Source organism: Xylaria bambusicola, assembly GCF_022495145.1.
Source record: "Xylaria bambusicola strain CBS 139988 unplaced genomic scaffold F5B22scaffold_69, whole genome shotgun sequence".
Taxonomy (NCBI): domain Eukaryota; kingdom Fungi; phylum Ascomycota; class Sordariomycetes; order Xylariales; family Xylariaceae; genus Xylaria; species Xylaria bambusicola.
The window spans coordinates 186572-208400 of NW_025953622.1; the positions used below are offsets into that span (position 1 = coordinate 186572).

Here is a 21829-nt window from a genome sequence, read left to right on the forward strand (position 1 = left end):
AGTGTAAACATACTTAAGTAGGTACCGCATCATTCATACAACGTCGCCGGCATGCGCACTGACTTTTGCAACCCAGCGATCGACTTGCTGTTGGTACATGCATAACATGTTTACAGAACCGCGACCTGTGCATTGATGATCTGCCACCAGCCTGACCTTCCATTAATATCTCAAACACAAACGCAGGCAGCCGACGCGGCGCAACACAAAAGCAGAACCCAACGGCAGGAATAGAGATACTTGCATGTAGAGAGTACTGAAGTTGTTATTAGCTTGTAGGTATCGTGTCATACAATAACCGCTTCTTAGTACTTCCCTCTCTCTACCTACCTGGCCCATTCCGCAGCCGCATACCTTCGCCCCGTTCTCACACCCAATACATCCATCTCAGCCGCCTCAGGTCGTTTGTAGGCCGCCTTTACTTCCGTCCCTTCCTCCTCCCCTAGCTGGGTTGCCGCTGAGGCTCGTACGGCTGCCAATCTGATCTTTATGAAACCGGATGCTATATGTAAAAGCCTTTCCTCAGGCCGCTAGGCCGATGACCACCTTCGCCTAGCCACCCTCTCTTTCTCTCTTCACCATTCATTTTCTCTTCCCTTCTCCGACCTCGTCGATAGTCGCTTGATTCTCATTGTAGTTAATTAAATTCTTACTACTACTATTATTATTATTATCATCGTCTTTCCTTCGTTGCCCGGATCTTGTTTTGCCGATTTGCTCCGACCAACAACACATTGGTCACCATCGTGTATTACGTGTCGTCCCTCGTTTCTATAAGACGTTGTTGTGCCTCCTCAGGATAAACCAAGATACAGTAGATGATAGAATACTTAGCCAGGCACCGCCGCTACCCTTTCTTCGTTGTTTACAACCCGCCTCCTCTCCCCTGCCCTCCTCCTACCATCACCCCTCGTCGTAGGTAACTTAACATTCCGCCCATCATGAGAATCCGCCACAGCTCCGTCGCTGCGGCCGCCCTTGTCGCGAGAGGCCTGGTCTGGGCTGCGCCTACGGAGAAAAGGGGAATCCTCGATCCTCTATTCGAAGTATCGACGCTCGGAGGGATGACTTTCAAGATTAACCAGGTCCCCAATCAGAAGTTCTACGGCGCGCGAAAGGGCCGGGGAGCAATGGCCATGGCAAAAGCGTATTCCAAATACGGCGCTGCTATACCCGACGACCTGCTATCCTACCTTCAGCAGTTATTGGAAGAATTGGGTCTTCTGGAGCAGCCTGGTGCTGGGAATCAGACCTCGGCGAGTCCACAGGGTGAGAATATGCTGTTTTTTTTGGACACAGAAAACCGAAAGTTATGGTGTTGACGTACTGTAATAACAGGTGAGGTCGCTGCTACGCCTCAGATGTTCGACTCGGAATACTTGTGCCCTGTACAAATCGGCACGCCCCCACAAACCCTGAATCTCGATTTCGACACGGGCTCCTCCGATCTCTGGGTCTTCAGCACCGAGACGCCACAAAGCCAGATCGGCGGTCAGACTGTCTACAACATACCCCAGAGCTCAACTGCAAGGCTGCAAACGGGGGAATCCTGGGGCATTAGTTATGGCGATGGGAGTAGCTCCGGTGGCAACGTGTATCTCGACACCGTCTCGATTGGGGGGATCACCGTGGAGAACCAGGCCGTCGAGTCCGCTACTAACGTCTCACTGGCCTTCACACAACGTCCCGACACGGATGGCCTTGTCGGCCTCGCCTTCAGCACGCTGAACACGGTGAGGCCGAACCAGCAACCCACTTTCTTCGACAACGCGATGCGCGATCTCGCCGCGCCATTGTTCACGGCGAACCTGAGGGCGTCTGAACGTAAGATTTTTCTTCCGCCCCCCCACCAAAAACTCCTCACTCGGGATCAAAAATAAAAAAGTCGTCGCTAATGGTATGCCTACAAACGTATAGCTGGGAACTACAATTTCGGCTTCATAGATACCACGGAGTTCACGGGCCAGATCACTTATATCCCGGTGAATACAAGCCAAGGGTTCTGGGAATTCACATCGCAGGGGTACAAGATCGGTGACTCGAACGTCATGAACGCGCAGACGCACCAGGCCATCGCGGACACGGGGACGACCCTCATGCTCGTGCCGGACGCCATCGCAGCGTCGTACTACGCCGCGATCCCGGGGGCCGTCAACGCCGCGCAGACGGCCGGCGGCTACGTGTTCCCGTGCTCGGCGGCGGCGACCCTGCCGAGCTACACCGCCGTCATCGGGGACTATCTCGCCGTGATCCCGGGGGAGTTCATCAACTTCGCCCCCGTCGACGGGAACACCTTCGCCGACGCGACCACGTGCTTTGGCGGGATACAGGCCGTCCCGCCCGGTTTCCCCTTCGCGATTTACGGCGACGTGTTCCTGAAGTCGCAGTTTGTTGTTTTTCACGGTGGTCAGACGCAGCTTGGTTTAGCGCCGAAGCCGCTTTGATCTTCGTGGGATGTTTTGGAATTGATGAATGAGAAGAAGATTCATAATTTTAATGACGTTTTTCATTGGCGTTGGGGGAATCATTGAAGATTATGACAGGCAGTATACGTTTAGTGTTAGCCGCCACGTGACTTATATGCCTGTGTGTCAGTCAAACTCAAGTTGTCGAGACAATACCTAGGGAGGTAGAGAGAGGGTCAACTCATCCGGTATGAATATGAAGATAGCAGGGAGACTACCTATATATATAGTAGTGGTATATGTAGTGTGCTCAGTGAATCATGATAATGGAAGGATTATGTATTTACGAGAATAGGATTACAGACAATTCGCCATGAATATAGGTACAGCTACTGTAGAAGCTGTTATATATTCAAGCCATTACTGCAGTAAGTATGCATTTCATCAAAGACTTGATTGATCTTATCAGATCTGAGGTCTTGGGTCGGAGCTATCGGAGCTGAGGGGAGATGCCTTGTCATGGATTGGTCCGATCGTTCACACTCTCATCCTCGCAGATCCGAGGTTGTAAGACACCGAACTAGTATAACAGGTAGACTAGCGTTTTGTCTTAAGTAGTTGAGAATCAATTATTTCACCTATCCTTGGTGACATCAGGTCATGGACCGACTGGCTGTCAGCGTCGTATGATGCGGGGAGCGATTAATAACAGCATACCGGTAGGTATAATACAATACAATAGAACATATATATAACCTGAATAACCCCCCAAGCTATCTAATCCACACAACCCACATTATTAGGTTCAATCAGTTTACTAGTAACATTGAGGATTGACGTCAAGTAATCCACCCGATTCGACCGACGCCGTCCCGGTAAAGGACTACTCTAACTTATCACCAACCCCTCTCTCTTTAATCGAGCGCCGGGACACTGGAGGCGGCAAGCTCGGTTCGGACCGGAGCGAGCCCCGCTTGATTCGGCCGCCGCATTCGCATTCTTTGGAGAGCGAGGGTAACACGAAAGTACTATACGTACTGTTATGCAGCGTTCGGATCTTCGTGAAAAAAGCAATCAGAGGGGAACAAGCACATGGAGACATGAGTTCTAAAGGTATAAAAAGGCACATATATCAAAGCTCGCTGATTCGTCTACCCTACCCAGTCAGCTGCACTTCGCCAGATTCTACTTGAAGCTCCTTCAAAAGTCCCAAATTTCCATTTATCAAAAGAGACAGACACTTTCTGTATCAATCCCCATCACCACCACAGCACCATGGACCATCTTCAAACGGCGCTGCGCAACGTGGGCACCAACCCCCACCGCCTGATCTACACGACAACAGCCGCAACAGCAGTCGTCGCGCTCCTCGCATACAGCCGCCACTGCTACGTAGCCTGGCACGCCCTCGGCGAGGGCGGGATCCCCCATTCGCCGCGGGGTTGGCTTCTCAACGTCTTAGCGCACCTGGTCGCGCGGCGGGATCCGCGCGCCGTCCCAGCCCCTTACGAGAAAAGCACCCCTTCCCCTTCCGCCACAACATTCAGCCTCTCCGCGACCGAAGAAAGCCGCTACACGCCCTACGCCAAAGAATCCCACCTCAAACCTCTCCCGCCGCGCTCCTCCCCGCGCCCCCTCGTCCCAGGGACCGTGATCCCCCAACGCCAGACGTCAGAGACGGCCTCGAGCAGCACCGTCTCGCGACAGAACGCATACCTCGCCTCCCTCGCGCGCAGCAACCCCTCGCTCTTCGCCATCAAGCCGAGCGCGTTGGAATCTCCCAAGTTCACAGCCCTCTGGCTTTCCCCTTCCCCGTCTCCTTCATCGTCCGCGTCGGAGAACGTGGATCTCGAGCAGGCGAAATGGCTTCCTCCCCGCGCCCGCGGGGAGACGGCCCACGTGCACGCCGAGGGCAGCGCGCACGTATGTCTGAGTCTCCCCGACGCCGCCGAGGTCGTGCGCAAGGGGTGGGGCGAGAGACATCGGATGTCCGGGGTCGGGACGATGCTGCCGTGGGGATACGTTCTTCTCTACGCGCCGCGCGAGGACGAGGGAAAGGGTGGTAGTCATGAGGACTGGCAAGTTTGGAAGACCATCGTCGTAGCTGCTGCGCGCGTCGTGGCGAAAAGCGCTGGGTTTGAGGGTGAGATTGTTGTGCCTGAGTGAGTACTAGTTAGTGGGTATGGGTATGGGTAAATACGTAAGGAGGGGAGTATTATGTTGTGAATCCGCTATGGGAGCAGGATAGGATCAGTCAATGCAGTAAGTAAGTAGTTCAGGGTAATCTCGCTTGGGATGACGATGTAGCGAAGGTATTCCCACCAGGATGATATGATGACAATGCCTCATAGTTATAATATGTGAAAGGGGAAGGCTTTCTCAATCGTAATGTCAAGATTCATGTCCAAGTTGAAATACGATCAAGATGATTGTAGTAGTACAGAATAAGATGGTCAATATTTCGTTGGAGCCACTTATGCATATACCGAAACTCGAATTCCCCTTTTTGGTTACTTTAAGGCCATATGATTTATTTCATGGATTGAGGTCTATAATAGGCATATAACTGTAACATAGGGCATTTTGCCCCAGGTAGTTAAATGTGTATGTCCAACCATCTGCCTATGTACATCTCTCCCTGGCGTTGGCGCAGGGGTAATCTTCTAGCAACTTGCCCTATTCAGGCGCCATATGTTGCTTAGCCAAGTCCTTACTGGGAGGGCTATATATCTGGGGTATCATCATTAAAAAAACAGTTAGGAAAAAGACATTAGACGAGCGAGATGGGAGATGGGGTTGTGGTTGCCCGACTCCGATCCATGATTGTGTTCTGGGTATTTTGGTGGTGGTGGTGGTGGTGGTGGTACAGTTGTGACATAGAAAACCAAAAATTGTGTAGTCTCAAGTAAACCAAGATAAGAAAACATCCCAGGCTTGCCTGCATCAAGCTTGCCGCCCAAGGTATATAAAAACGCCATCGCTACCGTCGTGTATGCTATGCGCCATTCCCAACCATCTATAACTTCAAGGAAATTCTCGTATGGAGTGGCGATTACTTTGGCCGAGCTTCGGAATAATCCTTTCAACCCCCATCTCTAGGAAGTTCTATACCGCTGTCTCGGTCTTGTGGTTCTATTCCCCAAGTTGCTGGGGTCTCGGCTACTTCTGTGGGCTTGACTTCAGATGGAGCCGTGTCATCAGGAAGAGGCAGCTTCGAACTCTCTTCTTCCTCATCCAGCGGGTCCAATACTCTGCCGCCCAGTCGTATCTCACTAACTCTGACCTGGTATTCGAGTGCTTTCTTGCCCTCATTGATAAGCTCTTCGGTCCAGTTAAGACATCTCTTGATGCTCTGGTTGATCTTTTGCGAATCAATGAGAATTTGCTGGTGTTTGGATAAATCAAGTTTCAGTCGTTCCTCATCTCGTTCACGATGCTTTTCATCGCGTGCTTCGAGGACACTAGCGCTCAAGTCAGATGATACAGATTCAGTGTCTGACAGTGACTCATCTTCCAGCTCTCGCATAGATAGGTCTTCTTCACTAAGATCTGATAATCCTAAAGACTCCCAATCCAGCTCTGAGATGGCCCCAGACGGTGCACGGCTAGACAAAGTGGTGGATGCCAAAGATAAGTGACCTGCGCGCGAAAGGCGTCGGAATCTTCGCAACTCGGCTGTCTGTTTCCGCATTTGGCGCTCCAGGGAGCGATTAATGGCCTCAAGGGACGCATTCCTAATCTGCAAGTCTTGAACCTTCCGTTCTCTTCGGGCGTTAGCGATCAACTCGGTTAGAGGATCTGCTGACGACCCAGTTGACTTAGTGGGGCTTTGCAGCACTGATTGATCGCCAGGTGAAGCAATGTCCTCATGCTCGTGCTCATCCTCGTGGTCGAGGTCCGGCTCATTCTCTGTAAATTCTTCAGCTGCTTGGATAATGGAGGCCAACGTCAGCGGCGGAGCTTTCGTAGGGGAGAGGTTTGCAGGAGGAAAGAGACCCATAGGGGAGGGTGTCATGGGTGCCAGCGACTCAACAGCGCCGTCTCCTTTCACCAAGCTACCTGAACGTGAATGGCCGCTAGATCGCGAAGTTGCAGTACCTGGACGGCGCAGTGCCGGGTTTGGTGACATGAGTGGCGGAGAAACTTGACCACGGGCCGTAGATGCAGCTGCGGCATGCATAGTTGCACTTTGCGACCCCGTACTGTTCCTGTAAGATGATTGAGAATGCAATGGTAGTTTGCTGGGCGAGACTGGTCGTGAGGGCATCGTCGGACGAACAGTAGGCCCTTTCGAAGAGATGGACCCATTTGAACCCGATCCACGGGATAGCGTAGGCTGGGGTGAAGGCCGAACCTCGGGCGTGCCGTTTGCATACATGAATTTGCTCTCCTGACTCCGATTCAAGCCAGGTGACAACGGTGGTGATAGCGTTGCGGGACTAGTTGGCTTGGATCCGATGCCATTGCCATTAGCATAGAAGAAGGTTGGGTTTTTCGGGGACGCCATCTTGGACGCACTCGTCGGCCGTGCCATCTTTGCATCGCTAGCATGAAAGAACTTGGAGTCTTTGGAATTCGCAATATCTTGTTTCAAGGGCATATTCCTATCTGGACTGACGGCGTTGAAGGTAACCGTTGGCCTCCGCCCCATATCCGGCGAGAATGGGAAGCCATCAGAGCGATCATGAATCGGGGTACCAGTGGGGGTGCTGCTTGCGCTGTCGACGCGGTTCTGTCTAGACCCCGAGCGAGGCGTAACATTACTGTTTAGGTGAGGGCTGAAGGCAGCTGCCGAGACAGAGCTGGGGTCATCGTACAGCGCTTGATTTGAGCCATTATCGGTGGCTATGAAAGACGTGGGACGCTGTTGTGTACGTCTAGGTAAAGGTGTAGTAGTAACATTGGCTTTAGAGGTAGGGGCAGCGGTAGAGATGCTGGATGTCTGGGACTGAAGGGTTCTGGAGGCCGAGGCTATCTTGGGGGTTAAAGGCGTCCGATTGATACCCCTCGCGGCGGTAGCACTAAGAGAGGGCATTTGTGGGCGGGAATTGGTAGTGGTGGAGGGGTTGAAAGAAGTTTCGTGGCCCATGTTCTTGTTTTCCTTCAAAATGGGCGCGAGCACGGGAGCAGCATTTTGATCTCGAAGATCCAGAGCTGGTCGACGGGCGGCGGCAAGAGACAGTGGACGTGGACGCGGGCGTTGGCGTGATTGCAACTGTGACGATGTCGTTGCGGTTCCCGGTCTCGGTGACAGTAGTGACGGGGATGGCAGTGGTGGTGGCGTATCGTGGGTCGAGGGATTTGTGGTCTGTGGTGGTGACAGTATTAGCAATGGCGGTGGTCGAGGCGGTTGTGGCGTCGTCGAGGAGGTGGTTGTCGTTATTGTTGTTGTTATCGGTTGGGCTCGAGAGGAGGAGGTGCCGGTGGTAGATCTAGTAGCACTCAGACTACTCGCACTACGATTATTGCTACTTTTACTACGGGTCGTCGAGATTGTGGTAATATGGGGATTTTGCTTGGCAGGGGATCTAGTGGTGGTGCGAATAATGGCTTGTCCCCGCTCTCTGGCTGTCGACCAAACCGCTCTAGTCGTTCTAGTGATTCTAGTCGGGTTGTTCGCTGCTGTGGACGTCGTCGTCGTCGTCGTTCTCGTTGTCGTTGTCGTGCTGTGGTCTTTATTGCTGCTGGTATTGTTCCTTGTCGACGCGGTTGTTGGAGTGGGAGGATCAACTGTTTTCTTTTTGGGCGCGAAAATATTTTGGGGCTTGGAGCTGACCTTACCACTGCCGTTACCGCTGATGCTGGTGCTGGTGCTGGTGCCGGTACGGGTTGTTGCCGCTGCTGTTGTTGGTGGTGTCGTGTTCTGGTTGCCAAGCCGCATGAAACCCATCACGGGCAATCGGCCTATCGGAGTCGCGACAGCGAGCGCTGGACGTGTCCACTATGTGAGGTAGGTAGCTGCTGTTACCCACTGGCTGGCCACTGACAGGCCCTAGCCTGCCCTGGGTATTCCGCTGTTCCGTCCCGTTCGTTGTTCACCCAGCCCCTTGGCTCCTCCCTGTGACATTCACTCGATCAATCGGTCAATCAATCCCCTGAATCAATGACTCGAGTCGATGCTATAGGCGAATCGATGGCCACGGCAAGATGCAGATTCCGAATGGTCGGTTGCTCTGCTGTTGAATGTTGGTAATATACTACAGGGCTCCTGGAATTCGTTCCCTACGTGGTTGGCAGGCTCATAGACAAGCACGCAATGGGCATAGGTAGGTAGTTTTATTTTTTTTCTCGATGAATTGTCCAATTGTGTGGGCTCAGAAAATGGAAATGTTTCTTCCGTGTAAACAAACCAGAATAAGAAGTGAGTAGCATATTGGAGGTGGGGGTGATGGTCATTGCTTGGTATGCATCAATACCTACGAGATTGTATCTTTATGCACACCGCATTTTCATTACTTTACAGCATCATCTAGCTAAATGACGTCTAACCCGCTGTGTAGTAGCTACAGCGGCCATACGTACCGCATTGCGCTCATCGTTTTTTTTAAATATATTCTATCTTTATTTTCCCTCCTGTTTTCCGACGCTGTCTCCGCTCAATACGGTATATACCTAAGTACATCAGCCCACTTGGCATCCGACTACTGCGGCTGAGATTATATGTATACTGGTACTTACCTACCTGGTCCCACCGCAGCAGAGCTTCACGAACAGAAAAACAACTCACCATTTGGTCATGTTGCTGTCACTTGCAAAGGTTTATAACAGTGAGTCATGATCCTATAAATGCGAGAACCTTGCTAGTTTGGGAAATGAAAGACGAAGGTGAATTAGCTGTCTTGTGAGATATAAGAGTGAGGCCAGAACAGTTGAACATATGTTTCCTCGGGGTCGACGGCTTGAACCGGAACTCGATTTAGCATCAGCTGATGGTAGCGCTAGGCACTCTCCGATAAATATGGTTTACTATTTTAAAAAGTGATTATATCATTCTTTGGTTGGTAGGGCCTTTAGAGATTCCATGAGTGGTTTTGCTTTGATTTAGGTTCCTCCTAGACAATGAACGTCAATGTACTCTCATGCGGCTGTCTGTTCTGATGTGCTCGGATAGGAGCTTGCTCTGTGAGGCATTACTGATAGCTCTTTTCTTCTTTTTCCTATTCACTTTTCTATTTATCATTCGTTTGACCCTCGGTGGCACATAAGACACAATTAGAAAGAAGGTTGCCACGGCATCATCGATAAATGCCTTGGTAGTAGTATTGTACGCTTCTAATTTCAGCCTTGCTTGCGCAAGCCGTTGATGAGGCTTCCATACCGCCATGCTCAGGAAGTTTTACTACACTCCTTTTCGGGTCCGACAGCGACTATATATTTGCTTCTCGTGACCGATTGGTGTTCATCGCGATTGATTTGTCTATGTGTTGTCTGGAGGATAGTCCGCTACTTGACTCTAAGCTTATTAGACAATCACAACCTTCGCTTCACAACTCGACAGCCGCTGTGACAGCAAGAATTGGTATAGCATTTATATAATCCATTGTATTTAAGAAGCTGTGTGTGAGGAAGGGATAGGATAAATAGTGAAGAAAGTATGCAAGTAAGTATAAACCTGCCTAGCAACCCAGACGAAATCTGGAGATCCTTAGGCAGGGACCAACTCAATTTCGAATTTCTATATTGGGACAATATGAACGACCTACAACTCGAGAGATGGGGAAAGAGGCTTGAAATTCCAGTGTTGGATGTGAGGAAACAGTCAAAGGTCGGCAGCGGCGAACGGAGCGAACCGGCGCCCACTTGCTAAACATCCCACCAATAGCGCCTGCTTTGCTTGCTGACCACGACTCGACAACCAACTTTCTTCTCTTCAAAGAACATAATCACAACACCGTGGCTGTCGCTGTCGTTGTCTTGGTTCGGGATCTGAACGGACGGCATAAGGTGATATCAGCGAGATGGCCCTGTTAGGTTGGTCACTCATACTGGCTTCTGTCGTTTACATCGCCATCCGAAGGCCGCCCCTCATCGACACCCTCATAACCCTGTGTTGGCCGTCTCCCAACATACAATATCCGCCTCCGAGAGAGGGCGAGGAAAAAGACGAGGTCGCCGAGCAGAGTCTTAGTTCTACATCGAAAACACCGAGCTCGCCGTCACCAGAGGTGGAGAACGCAGTTCCTAAACTTGCCGATACCAACCCTACGATTCCAGTATTCAACATCGCATCCTCACCCTCCTCAACCCCGTCGTCATCGCCCCAGACAACTCCAAAAGTCAGAGCCGCGACGGTCACAGAACACGGCAAAGAGAACGCAAACGGATCCATTCCCTCCTTCTCGCTCTCGTCTACCCCAATCGAACCCCCAGCCTCAGCAGCCGCACTCGCGCGCGCATCCTCAAATCCACCAACACCAAGATTCTCCTCGCCATCCTCAATAACACCGCCACCGACAATGTCAATGCCTCCTCCGCCCCGCCCTCCAAAACTCAACGACGTCAGCGCTCCCAGCTCTTCTCTCCTAGGCGTCCCACAAAGCCGCCCTTCACCCCTCCCAAACCGCAGCAACCAGCAATACGACCGACAACCAGGCACATCCACACTCGCGCCGCCCCCAACTCACAGCAGCAAGCCCAGCAAGCCCTCGCGCAAAGTAACGCTAGAGCCAGGCCACTCACCGCTAGACTGGGCCCGTCTCGCAAACAACCCGACCGCCGATCTCCGCGGTCTAGGAAGTCCGAACGCGCCCTACCTGCGCGTGACGCCGAGCATGCTCCGGCGCCAAACGGGTCGTCGCGGCAAGGACGCCTGGACAGCTCTCGGCGGCCGCGTGTACAACATGACGCCGTACCTCCCGTTCCACCCAGGCGGCGAGCCAGAACTCCTCCGCGCCGCGGGACGCGATGGCACGAAGCTTTTCGGGGAGATCCACCCTTGGGTGAATTACGAGACGATGCTGAGTAGTTGTCTCGTGGGTCTCATGGTTGAGGAAGGCGAGGCGCAGAGCGCGGGGGATATGGAGGCTATGGATTGATTGAACGGATTAGCTAGCCAGCTAAGCTATTGGAGCAATTTCTCCCTCCCTCCCTCTCTCTTCCAAAAAAAAAACCCTTTTTTTCGGGGAATAATTAGATTAGATAAGAAAGATTGATACCCGTCTCACGTAGAAAGAAAGAAAACGTCGCGGAGCCATTAGATAAAGACGGCATGGCATGCCATATAGGAGTATTAGATATTACGCGCCGCGAGAACCAGACAGGTATTCAGTATAGCATTGCATAACATACAGACAGGGGCATTCAGAAAGGGAGCTTGGTTTGTCATGAGCTATATAATCTAATAGAAATTCATCTTTGGTTAGAGAAAGAAACCAAGGGGATAGCTACATAGTCTAAATAATCTTGGATCAATGATGATAGACTGTTATTACGAGAGATAGTACTACATTTGCACATGGTGGGCGTCGGTCCTCATCATCACGTGGAATAGAAAGTTACCAAGGAAGAACCATACGAGATGAAATTGAAGAGATAGAATGCCCAGCGTAAATATTATTTCGAAGGAGATTAACCTCGGATCCAAGTCAAGAAGCTATCATTCCCTCCATCGTGACTTATAACGAAATTATTCCATCCATCTATGCTCTCCGTCTAGTGAAACGGAAGCGAAGATCATCATCGTCACTTTCATCATCACTAGCCTTCACCACGCGTCCCTTGGCTCGTTTAGGGGGTTTTTCCTTAGCCGGCGGTTCGGCCGCTGGCCGCTTACCTGTCCTGCGGGATGGGTTCGCTTTATCCATAGAGCTTTGTGTGGCTCCTCGTGCTTGAGATTGCGTCGTGTTTACCGACGCTCTTGTTATGCGCGGGCGCGAGCTCGATGTAATAACAATATCGTCATCACTGTCACCGTGGCCTTCATTCTCTTTACCATCTCCCATACTAACACTGTCGTCATCGCTACTATCCACTGGTCGTAGATTCTTGATATTTTTATCTCCTGTCCTAGAATCTTCTGTCACACTGGTTGTTGCTTGCCTATGTGATTGAGTGTTCGACAGAGAACGATCGTGCTGTCTGCTCCGTTGCTGCTGACTAGTGCTATCCTCGAGCCAGTAATCGTCACCGATACCAAAGCCTTTGGTCTTAACCTCCTCAAGGGCAACGATGATCTTCTCGACTGTTCGTCCTTGCAATGCGCCCCGTTGTCGGAATTTCTTGAAGTTCTTCCGCCCGTTCCATGCTGGGTCCCAACGTCCATCGGCGATGTCTTGCTCGCGCGTGCGCATCTGTGGTGCTTCTCGCAACGGCATCGGCTCCTCGATATGCAGACGTCGGATCTCGGCCAGGTCTAGATCTTCTGGGGCTTTTTCAAACTGTTCTTGCTCTAGTTTCGCCTGTTTCTCAGCCTCTTCTCTGTGTTGGCGCGCCACCTCAAGGATGTCAATTTCCTTCTTGATTTTCGGCTGTTTGGCCGTAATGATGGGCTTCTCTACGGAAATGGGCGATGGCTGACGTCGTGGGAAAGGATCCTCACCAGCGGCGATTCGGCGACGTTTGACCTGTGCGGCTGTCGGGGCCAAGTTATCTAATATATCTCCAGGTTCCGGTAGTGGTGAGGCGGGTCGCTTCCTCCACGATTGCTGTGATGGTTGATTTGCAGGGGTGGTATCTTGCGGTTCAGAATCCGGCATACTTTGTGATACGAAAAGGCCTTCCTCGGAAGGTTCAATACTGGCTTGGTGGTTGTCATTAACATCCACAGCTATGGGGGCCGTTGAATCCGGACTATCATCTTCAACAAGAGAAACTGCAAACCCTTGAAACCGGCTTTTAACAGGACCTCTCCCCCTCCTCCTCGAAGCTCGGCCACTGGATTGTTGAGTAGTATCTTGTGGTTCGACTTCCATTGGCTGCTGTTGTGTAGACGACGGAGGCTGCTCTACTTGAGAGCTCGCTGGCGGTGATTCGAACTCTAGGGGACGCCGCAAACTGCTCGCATCAACATTCAAAATCGCGTCGAGGAAATCCTTTTGGTCAATGAGGCGGTGGTCTAGGCGCAAAGAGATAGATCTGTAAAAATCGGCGAACCAGTCCGCATTCTCATCTGAGCTGGGCATCCACTTAACCACAACGACACCTTTGCCCTCACTACCATCCTCGAACTCGCCCAACCCCTTTTCACCAGCAACACTTTTCACGAATCGCACAAAGTCATCGATCTGTGTTTCGCCGGCCACAACTACGTTTAGAAGGGCTTTTCCCTTTCCATTTGTGATGGGCGCTAGCAGGCTATCATATTGTTTCTTTTCGTAAAAAACGAATGTATAGCCGTCAAAGAGTTCAGTTCTGGCGGAGTTGGGTGCGAACAATTCTGGTTGCCTGGGAACGGGCTCTTCACCTGGTGGTGGAACGAAGTGCAATGGGTCAGGCCAATTGGCGTCAAAATCTTGCTCGAGCAGGCAGGGAACGGCTTCATGAGTAGGCGCCGCAGCGGAAGCCACGTCCACTATAGCATCTATGAACCCGTCGTCAACAATATATTTGTTATTAATCAGAGCTTGTAGCCCCTTTGGCGTGTTGCGCTTCTTCGAAACAACATGGGTTGTCAGCCTAATATCATAATCGGACAGCAGCTTGATGTCCAGCTGTTCAAGACTCTCGCGTAAGCGCGCGAAAGGGTTGGCACGAAGCTGATTGCTCGTAAAAGAAAAGCTGAAGACAACTGGCAGCCAAGTGATACTGGAAAGTCGCAAGTGGGTTTCTCATTAGTTATCATTAGCGTTCAAATGGGATCTTTGAGATTGACGAACCGGAACATGGGGGGGAATGAACCCATTTGGATGGTGTTTTCATCTTCAGATAGAGTGCATGTTTCACTACGGTACTTATGGCCGTTTACTTTGGTGCCACCTTTAGAGCCAAGATCCTCGACTGTGACCTTGGAACGACTTCCCACGACCTCCTAGTAAAACGTAGTTAGTGGCAAAGCGTAACCAATACAGGCTGACTCAGTAGCAAGACCTACGGCACGGCCCTCTACAACTGGGTCGACAGTGATTGTCACATGCTTCCGTGAGACTCTCTCAGCGCCTGGCCCTTGTATGGCCAACTGACCAGCTAGAATGCAGTCAGTGGGCAAGGCAAGGCAAGGCATGAGGTTCTAAGTGGAGTAAGGATAAGGACATACGTTCGGCGACAGTACGGCCGAAGAGATAGCGCTTTCCCGGGCGAAGCCAGAGCCGTCGGTCTGTATATCGGAACAGTCATGGTTAGCTAGCTCGTGCAAGTACAGGACAGACATGAAACAAGTCGTCAAGGCGGGGAACTACGTAAAACGAAAAGGCGATATGAGACTATGGAAAACTCACGGCCGAGGGCTTCGCCTTCGTTTTCGAGTATCCACATTTAGGCTGTATTGAGACACTGCCGATTATGATCACAGGCGTTCTCTTCGGCCTTGCATTGCATATAGATGAGACAGAATAAGATGTTAACGGTAATCGAAGAGTGGAGCAACTGGTCTGGCTGTGTGGTAAATACGCGTCGGGACAGGCCTAGGCGCGTAAATGGATTGAGGAGACCAAAATGTCTATTGAGCGGTTTGGGGCAGAGGAGTGGCTCCGGGACGTAAGACACACGCGGTCATCATCGCGCAGTCACGTGAGACGCCACCTACCTAATTTACAACTCCAGCTTGCAGATAGATCGATACGAAGTAGATAGATAGATACCTTCCGAAGTAACACAGTACTATAGGGACCTACTGAACACACGATAAATGTCTTTGCTGCACCAGGCCAGCCGCCAACATGGATGTAGGTATTCTAACGTGCAGGCCGAAAATGTTGTGCATCGAGTTCCAGTGTGGGTCAGTTCAGCGCCTGGATTTTAGTTTACCGATTTATTGGTTCACACGAGATTCAATTACTTAGGTGCGACTTGCCGCTCTGTCTCGCCGGACTCAACCAAAAACCGATTTACGTTGCAGGATAACCATCGGTTTCACATCAGCCGGCTCACTTACACCTATCACCGCTCAAAGATGATGATTTTGAGACGGGGTACGAACGCGTAAGAGAGACTAGATAGAGTGTTACGGAGGCACGATGAGTGCGAAAGCATCAGCAACAAAAAAAAGGTTGCATTCTTCTCGTGCTCCGCTCACTTATGACATCACCACGTTGGATTCCCGGAGCAAAGTGAAGCAGTGAACTAGTGAACCACGCAACTGGCCAGGGGTTGATTGTGCTAGCCAGCAGAGATTATCCAATCATCATGTCTCCGCCCTGACTAGGGGAGTCTTGTCTTGATATAGTAGTCTCAATCGTTGACTAAGACTGCTAGACTTGTCCCAGAATCTGCCCCAGCTAGGCACCTACCCTGTCGACTGTATCTGCGGTATCCATGCGCAATGGTGTGCATTTTCCATCACGACCTTCATATAACAGCCGAGACAGTGAGACGATCCACGATCTGCAGACGCACTCCCCTCCAGCCTCTTCTCTTTCTCTCCTCCCCTCTCTCGCCAAGCCTGTCCATCCACTATCTCGTAGCCATGTCGTCACCACACTTTAGTCCCCCCGCGTGCAACCTGGTAATGTCCTCGTATGTACGGATGTACGTATGTACGTATGTACGATGTAGATAATGTTGGCTAGTCCGACATGTATAAACCGCCACTGCATCTCATATTCCTCTGACAGTTGTCACTGTCAAAAGATTGCCTACTGTAAACCTTCTGTTTTCTCGTTATTTATCGACGAAACCCCTTGCTGTCAATCCTCACTTTGGAGCAAGCAATCTAGCTGTAGTCAGCTGTCGACAGGTATATATCTACGCTATTATACATATATACTCCACAGCCTCAACCAATGGCCCCAGCAATCACCTTGCCGTCCAAGGTGGCCGAGGCGACCAGGACCTTGCCACAAGCCATCACAAAAGTCCTCAGCGGCCGCCAATCGACCACCACCGTCATCACACAGGAGCCCAGTGACAACAGTGACAGCAGTTCATCAAGCCCTAATCTCTCCGGCGGCGCTATCGCCGGTATCGTCATAGGGTCCATCGCTGGTCTTCTGCTACTCCTCTGGATCATCCGGTCATGCACCAACATGGGAAAATCCAACAGCTGGGGCAGGACCTTTGAGCCTGATCATGAGAAACCCCCGCCGCGGTCGTCGCAATACCGTGGCGATTACCCCTACCATCAGGAGACGCATCACCCGCGGCGCTCTCACTCTCGCCACTCTCACCATCATCATCACTCGCGGAGCCCGAGGCGTGTCGAGGTCGTGCAGCCCGTTGTCTACGATTCTCGCTCAAGGAGTCCGAGAGCGCCCCCCGCCGCGTACTACGCGGGCAGAGCTAGCAGCGATAGGAGACGCAGGTCGGGTGACGCTCGCAACTACCGTTACTAAGCCCAAGTGTCCTTCTTTGGGCTGTATTCACATGAGACTAGAATAGGCGAATTTTTCTACTATCGACGACAAGAATCGATGGAAAGCCGCAGAAACGGGAGGATATAGTGGCTATGGAGTTCGAGATAATGGTCTCGTGATCGCGTATGACCTAGGGTGCGATCAACGATATTAAACGACAATGAATTAAGGAGAAGGAGAAGAGGCTTCTATGGTAGCCACGAAGTCGACCGATGTATGAATGTACGATTTTAAGCGTTCTTCTTTTTCTTTGTATATGAGATTAATATGGGCTTTGGTGGAGGCCGATAGTTTCCGTGGGACCTCTTCGCGGTATATGGCTGAAATAGAGGCAAATTATACCCCGATGCTCGAACATCAGCTGAAAAATCAAAAAAAAAAATCAGAATTACCAACACTTTTGTGTCGCAAGACCATGGTTGAAGACTGATGAATGCTGTTAACACAACAAACAATACATCTGACCAAGAATGGCTTCAATTTCAATTTCAGATATTCAGTTCTTTGGATAACTGCCTTACTTAATATCTTATATACTAGACCACGCGCTCTCCTATTCTCATCGCTGGGAGCTCGGGCATAGGATAGCTATAAAGAGGTCCCGGGCACTATATCCAACGTCCCTATTAGTAACAGAGTCGAGTTTCACGAAAATAGACTGCGCGACTTATGCATACTGCTCATATCTGGTATCGGGAGAGGTTGTTCCGTTAAGAGATCTACAGGCTTCGGCATGCGTCTTACGACCTCGTTCTCTTGTTGGATGATGGCGCAGCACTAGGCAGTCAATCGCCCGTTGTCAGTTAATATTATGAAAAGAATACGAAATCAAACACCAGTATGATGGTTATGTATATGTATATACGCATTTTGTGGGCTGAAAAAATGCCTACTTCGACGAAAGAGAGTGGTAGCACGGTGATGGACGTAGGTAAAGACGCCCAAAAATCAGACATACCTGGCACCAGTAGCTAACACAACAATCATTCAACGGTGTCCCAGGAATGACGAAGCGCGTCCGGATCTGTTCTCGCTTCAATATGGTCCAACTGGGAGGAAAAGGCATTATTTAGTCCCATTCACTCCTATTATACGAGAAACAGTGAACGGAGGAGAAAGGCCATACATCCATCCAAACCCGCAAACGCACTGCAAAACGCCGTGGATCAGACAATCAGCATTGATCGTAACCGGGAGGAGAGCCGTAGGGTCGAGGAGGCGATTCGAGGTCTGGCCAACCACTGAAACACCGTAGTCAGTCAGTCAGTCAGTTGGTACATTAACCGGACATGAGAGAGAGAGAGGGCTAAGTGGAAGATGTAAGGCGAGGAAGGGACAAAACGCAACTAAGACAGGGAACGAAGAACCCCAATACGCAGCTAGTGCAAGGACAGCATTGGAAGAGGCCGGACCTCTAGTCCCCTCCCATGTCCCCGAGCGCGAGGTTCCGGAGCTGCTGGAGGCGTTCGGCGCTCGGTGCCGCTTGCGTTGTCTGCGCTATTGCGGCTAGAGGTATTCCTGACATAGTAGCTTGTGTTGATTTTATCTGTGATTTGAATAGTGTTGTTGTTGTGTTGAAATGATTAGGGATGAGCGGTGGTAAATCATGATAGTGTTAATGTGCTGATGTTAAGGTGCTTGGGGGTAGGTAGTCTTCAGAGCTATGGCAGAACAGGACGAGTACCTAATATTCTTGGAGTGTGCCAGTCAACTACTGACTGAGGAAGAGAAGTTGTTTGCAGTATAGTGTACAATGAGCACCAGTATGCAAAGCGCTTTCCCCTGTCTGCTTTCTGAAGGGCAGGTATGAGTGTAGAAGTCCCATTCGACGCTGCTTGACCCACGCAATCAAGAGCTTACGTTTTTGTATTCATACTATGAAGGAGGAGGCCCCAAGACAGCCTCGCTTGAATCAACAGTCTTGCTCATAATGGCATAATCAGGGATGAATTCCCTTCCATATCTCAACTTCTTCGGCACAGGGGATATATGGTCCTTAGTAAACCCAGCCGACTCGTAAAACCCAAGGGCCTTCTTATTGCTTAGAAAACAAGTTAACATGACCTTTTTGATGGGCGGGGTGTGAGATGCCACGCTCTCCAGGAAAGACATTAATTTTCTTCCTAGACCAGTTCTAAGGAAGATGAAAAATATACATTAGCAAGATATTCAACGCGGAGAATTTGGGACTGGTTTGAGTGAATTGTGCTCATGATGCAAGAATACGATGCTATTGATCGCCAATGCTTTCCGTGAACGCAAGTAAGTACCTTTGTAGTTCGCTTGCTAGATGTATCTCGTAGCAGTACACGACCGGCTCTCCCTCCTCATACGTAGGCATAAGCGAAGTGAACCCGCGGACAACGCCGTCCTCCTCATTCTTCACGAGGATATATCTGAGCTCGGGGGACTTCATCTCGGCGATCTTCTTGCCGGGCTTCCACCCTGTCGTCGAAGCCTCGTAGTCGACGCGGCTGGTTTCCTCGATGAGGCGATAGCACGCATCCAAATCGTCGCTGCTCAAGCGTCTCGCACTGACCAGAGACAGCGAGTATTTCACGTGGGTACTTGGATGAGCCCATGAGGTCCATGATGGATCGCTATCCCACGTTTTTTGATATGTCAAAAGATGGCTCTTTTCTGTTCGGGGGCACAATGAAGCATGGTCTTTTCAAAATGGCGATGAACTCGCTTCGTACCTGGGACATAAATGTTCCTTGATGAACTGACCGTCACTCTTTTGGTTGACCTTTTCTATAGGATCGGTAAAGGCCCGTTTCCGCTTTGCCGTCTCGTTTGCGCCTTTCATGTTTACCTATGTAGGTATGTACTTATAGATCGTAAGAGCGCTGGAGTGGAGGTGCTTCAACACAGACGAGTAGGTAGACGGGCGGTATGTGACAGCGGATCGGAACGAAGAAAAATCTAGGATTGTTTCTTACATGAAGGGATTCGGGTCCTTTTATGACTGAATTTGTAATGAAATTGTATAGTTATCTTGATTTCTATATACAGAGTACCAATTCAGACAGCAGATGGGGTCTCTCTAGGATCCTAAGCCCCACCACTCGCCTCTAGGGTAAGTTGCTTCAGGCAGTACCTAAATCTTATCACACTCATTCTAAATATCGTGCATCATCGGTTTTGTTGCGTTCTACCACTACACAGTAACAGGTGTTTTACAATATCGCAAATCACCAATGTGGCCGTAGCATTTCGCCTCTTCGACTTCACATTTACCTCATGGTACCCTTCCGGACAATCCAGCCCATCCCTGCGATCGTCTCTCGAAGCTATGCGACCAGGACGCCACCCCAGGGCCGTCGACTTCGCCCAACCTTGAGTCTGGACCACGTTAGTAGACACCACTTGCGACGTCCAATGCTACGCATACCGTTGATCATGCTCAGACAGTGATATAAACTAATAATCGTTAATGCCATATTATAGTTTCTCCAGCGTGCACGCGCCCTAGCCCTATACCGTACCGTCCTACGCGGCACACGATCCATCGACGACCCCGCCACGCGCGCCGAGACGCGCAGCTTTGCGCGTGCCGAGTTTGAGCGTCACAGGGGCGTCACAGACATAGATCACATACGATACCTGTTGTCTACAGGCAAGACTGAGTGGGAAGCCATGGAACGGTATATTGGTGGCATGTAGCTAATTCCCGGCGCTTTCATCGTACAATTGCTGGGGCGCTCTAGCTCTCTACACGTTCGCCTTGCTGTATGCTCTTCACCGTGTATATATCTGTCCCAGGCCGTCGTGCCGGAACGCCTGCGCAACTTTGTTTGTACAAGTTCTGCCAACGATTCCCGCCTCCCCCACCTGCTCCAGCCGAGGTGGTCGTAGTATTACACATGGTGAAGTAAATAGGCTAACTGAACGATATTCGTGAAATTCATCGTAGGTCTTGTGTCGTAGTGAGTGGGAAAGTTTTCGGGACGTTGTCTCAATGGGTTTCCATGGTCGCCTTAGCCCTGGCGTTGCTTATGTCTGGGATTTGCACTGCAGATAATGTAAAGATAGCCTCGGTGTCGTTTGCCACCTTTCCTCCGCACAACCTGTTCACAAAACTTGGGTTAACAAAGCCCGATATTGTAAACCATGCGCCAATCGATCATGTCGGGTTTATGCCGCTGCGTATATTGTATTGGGCAGCTCTATGCTGGTTCAGGCAGAGTTGACTCACCTTGCAATGTTCACATCGTTTCTTGACGGCACTGTGCACTTTCATCCCCCTCGTCTGCTGCTGTGCCAGAGTCACTGACAGCTTGGCGGCGGCACTCTGAATCACTGGTCTTTGCGGCCGCGTCGAAGCAAGGGCGTTCAGGGAGATGGTTCGAGCGGTGGGCAGTCGAGGGCATATTGTGGGGAGGACGCGGGATGCTGTTTGTGGGCGAAGGGATAGCGCCCTGAGCGATGATATTAATGAGGCAGACATATTGCGCAGTCAGGGACGTCCGTTTATGTTAGATTAATGAGATGCGAAAAAGCTATGCCGGAGCTTGCCTTGAGTATGGCATGGCAGATTGAGGGAGAGCACCAGTCAATGGAAAATCACGGACTCGGCGTCGAAAAAGTGGGTCACCTGGAATAGTACAACTGGGCTGCTCTCCCGAGTAAGTTGACTACTACGCTGTGACTTCTAAGTTCTCACCCACCGTATCTAGGCAATTTTTCGAAAGAACCAGCAAATTGCCCGATTCATCTTCTAAAGATTTAGATGAATTAAATGGTATTGTTGAGTTTCAAGACGATGTGAACAAAAGTTGGCTTGATTTGTAGCACTCAGGCCCCTATGTACGAAGTAGGTAGTTGAGAATACATGCAGAGGCACAACTAGTAATACCATACCTATTACTAAATAAAAGACTACTTTCCCAGCAAATTTTGCCTTATTTAGGGAAAGACTGTATTACACAATAACGGCGCGTGGTTTGGATACTCTCAGGTAATACCGGTAGCCTCAGT

The 21829-nt window shown here is 50.6% G+C and overlaps 10 protein-coding genes across 10 annotated transcripts; 5 read left to right on the forward strand and 5 right to left on the reverse strand.

Moving 5' to 3' along the window:
- Positions 1 to 941: 941 nt before the first annotated feature.
- On the forward strand, positions 942 to 2444 carry F5B22DRAFT_651499 (eukaryotic aspartyl protease; the record flags this gene model as incomplete). Its single annotated transcript, XM_047979475.1, has 3 exons — positions 942 to 1269; positions 1339 to 1824; positions 1918 to 2444. 3 exons carry the CDS (start codon positions 942 to 944, stop codon positions 2442 to 2444), a joined length of 1341 nt encoding a protein of 446 aa, XP_047825939.1.
- Positions 2445 to 3032: 588 nt separating this feature from the next.
- On the forward strand, positions 3033 to 4922 carry F5B22DRAFT_626953 (uncharacterized protein). The gene has a single exon (XM_047976280.1). It carries the CDS (start codon positions 3681 to 3683, stop codon positions 4569 to 4571), a length of 891 nt encoding a protein of 296 aa, XP_047825940.1. The 5' UTR covers positions 3033 to 3680; the 3' UTR covers positions 4572 to 4922.
- A 565-nt stretch (positions 4923 to 5487) lies between these two features.
- Positions 5488 to 7440, reverse strand: F5B22DRAFT_639761 (uncharacterized protein; the record flags this gene model as incomplete). The annotated part of the gene is made up of 1 exon (XM_047977763.1): positions 5488 to 7440. One exon carries the CDS (start codon positions 7438 to 7440, stop codon positions 5488 to 5490), a length of 1953 nt encoding a protein of 650 aa, XP_047825941.1.
- Positions 7441 to 10046: 2606 nt separating this feature from the next.
- F5B22DRAFT_499447 (uncharacterized protein) lies at positions 10047 to 11742 on the forward strand. The gene has a single exon (XM_047972429.1). The coding sequence runs from the start codon at positions 10364 to 10366 to the stop codon at positions 11438 to 11440; it is 1077 nt and encodes a 358-aa protein (XP_047825942.1). The 5' UTR covers positions 10047 to 10363; the 3' UTR covers positions 11441 to 11742.
- A 301-nt stretch (positions 11743 to 12043) lies between these two features.
- On the reverse strand, positions 12044 to 14813 carry F5B22DRAFT_651503 (uncharacterized protein; the record flags this gene model as incomplete). Its single annotated transcript, XM_047979476.1, has 5 exons — positions 12044 to 14147; positions 14219 to 14370; positions 14434 to 14525; positions 14596 to 14655; positions 14777 to 14813. The coding sequence occupies 5 exons, from the start codon at positions 14811 to 14813 to the stop codon at positions 12044 to 12046; spliced, it is 2445 nt and encodes an 814-aa protein (XP_047825943.1).
- A 1355-nt stretch (positions 14814 to 16168) lies between these two features.
- F5B22DRAFT_499792 (uncharacterized protein) lies at positions 16169 to 16949 on the forward strand. Its single transcript, XM_047972432.1, has one exon. The coding sequence runs from the start codon at positions 16280 to 16282 to the stop codon at positions 16826 to 16828; it is 549 nt and encodes a 182-aa protein (XP_047825944.1). The 5' UTR covers positions 16169 to 16279; the 3' UTR covers positions 16829 to 16949.
- A 439-nt stretch (positions 16950 to 17388) lies between these two features.
- On the reverse strand, positions 17389 to 18460 carry F5B22DRAFT_499520 (uncharacterized protein). Its single transcript, XM_047972431.1, has 5 exons — positions 18197 to 18460; positions 17976 to 18090; positions 17808 to 17898; positions 17527 to 17626; positions 17389 to 17457 (listed from the first exon to the last, which is right to left on the reverse strand). Coding segments are annotated over exons 1-5 (327 nt in total). The 5' UTR covers positions 18198 to 18460; the 3' UTR covers positions 17389 to 17437.
- On the reverse strand, positions 18461 to 19844 carry F5B22DRAFT_499519 (acyl-CoA N-acyltransferase). Its single transcript, XM_047972430.1, has 4 exons — positions 19792 to 19844; positions 19549 to 19679; positions 19120 to 19449; positions 18461 to 18983 (listed from the first exon to the last, which is right to left on the reverse strand). Exons 2-4 carry the CDS (start codon positions 19656 to 19658, stop codon positions 18725 to 18727), a joined length of 699 nt encoding a protein of 232 aa, XP_047825946.1. The 5' UTR covers positions 19659 to 19679; positions 19792 to 19844; the 3' UTR covers positions 18461 to 18724.
- Positions 19845 to 19925: 81 nt separating this feature from the next.
- Positions 19926 to 20922, forward strand: F5B22DRAFT_499804 (complex 1 LYR protein). Its single transcript, XM_047972434.1, has 3 exons — positions 19926 to 20203; positions 20300 to 20617; positions 20698 to 20922. Exons 1-2 carry the CDS (start codon positions 20093 to 20095, stop codon positions 20513 to 20515), a joined length of 327 nt encoding a protein of 108 aa, XP_047825947.1. The 5' UTR covers positions 19926 to 20092; the 3' UTR covers positions 20516 to 20617; positions 20698 to 20922.
- Positions 20847 to 21407, reverse strand: F5B22DRAFT_499799 (uncharacterized protein). Its single transcript, XM_047972433.1, has one exon. The coding sequence runs from the start codon at positions 21297 to 21299 to the stop codon at positions 20976 to 20978; it is 324 nt and encodes a 107-aa protein (XP_047825948.1). The 5' UTR covers positions 21300 to 21407; the 3' UTR covers positions 20847 to 20975.
- Positions 21408 to 21829: the final 422 nt, after the last annotated feature.

Coding starts and splice junctions, on each gene's coding strand:
- F5B22DRAFT_626953 (XM_047976280.1), top strand. CDS start 3,681: ATGGACCATCTTCAAACGGCGCTGCGCAACGTGGGCACCAACCCCCAC.
- F5B22DRAFT_499447 (XM_047972429.1), top strand. CDS start 10,364: ATGGCCCTGTTAGGTTGGTCACTCATACTGGCTTCTGTCGTTTACATC.
- F5B22DRAFT_499792 (XM_047972432.1), top strand. CDS start 16,280: ATGGCCCCAGCAATCACCTTGCCGTCCAAGGTGGCCGAGGCGACCAGG.
- F5B22DRAFT_499520 (XM_047972431.1), bottom strand. Junction 17,899..17,975: donor GTTTGCGGGTTTGGATGGAT/GTATGGCCTTTC, acceptor TTTTCCTCCCAG/TTGGACCATATTGAAGCGAG. Junction 17,627..17,807: donor GTGTTAGCTACTGGTGCCAG/GTATGTCTGATT, acceptor TTGACTGCCTAG/TGCTGCGCCATCATCCAACA.
- F5B22DRAFT_499519 (XM_047972430.1), bottom strand. CDS start 19,658: ATGAAAGGCGCAAACGAGACGGCAAAGCGGAAACGGGCCTTTACCGAT. Junction 19,450..19,548: donor AAGGAACATTTATGTCCCAG/GTACGAAGCGAG, acceptor AACGTGGGATAG/CGATCCATCATGGACCTCAT. Junction 18,984..19,119: donor CTAGCAAGCGAACTACAAAG/GTACTTACTTGC, acceptor CATCTTCCTTAG/AACTGGTCTAGGAAGAAAAT.
- F5B22DRAFT_499804 (XM_047972434.1), top strand. CDS start 20,093: ATGGTACCCTTCCGGACAATCCAGCCCATCCCTGCGATCGTCTCTCGA. Junction 20,204..20,299: donor CAACCTTGAGTCTGGACCAC/GTTAGTAGACAC, acceptor GCCATATTATAG/TTTCTCCAGCGTGCACGCGC.
- F5B22DRAFT_499799 (XM_047972433.1), bottom strand. CDS start 21,299: ATGTCTGCCTCATTAATATCATCGCTCAGGGCGCTATCCCTTCGCCCA.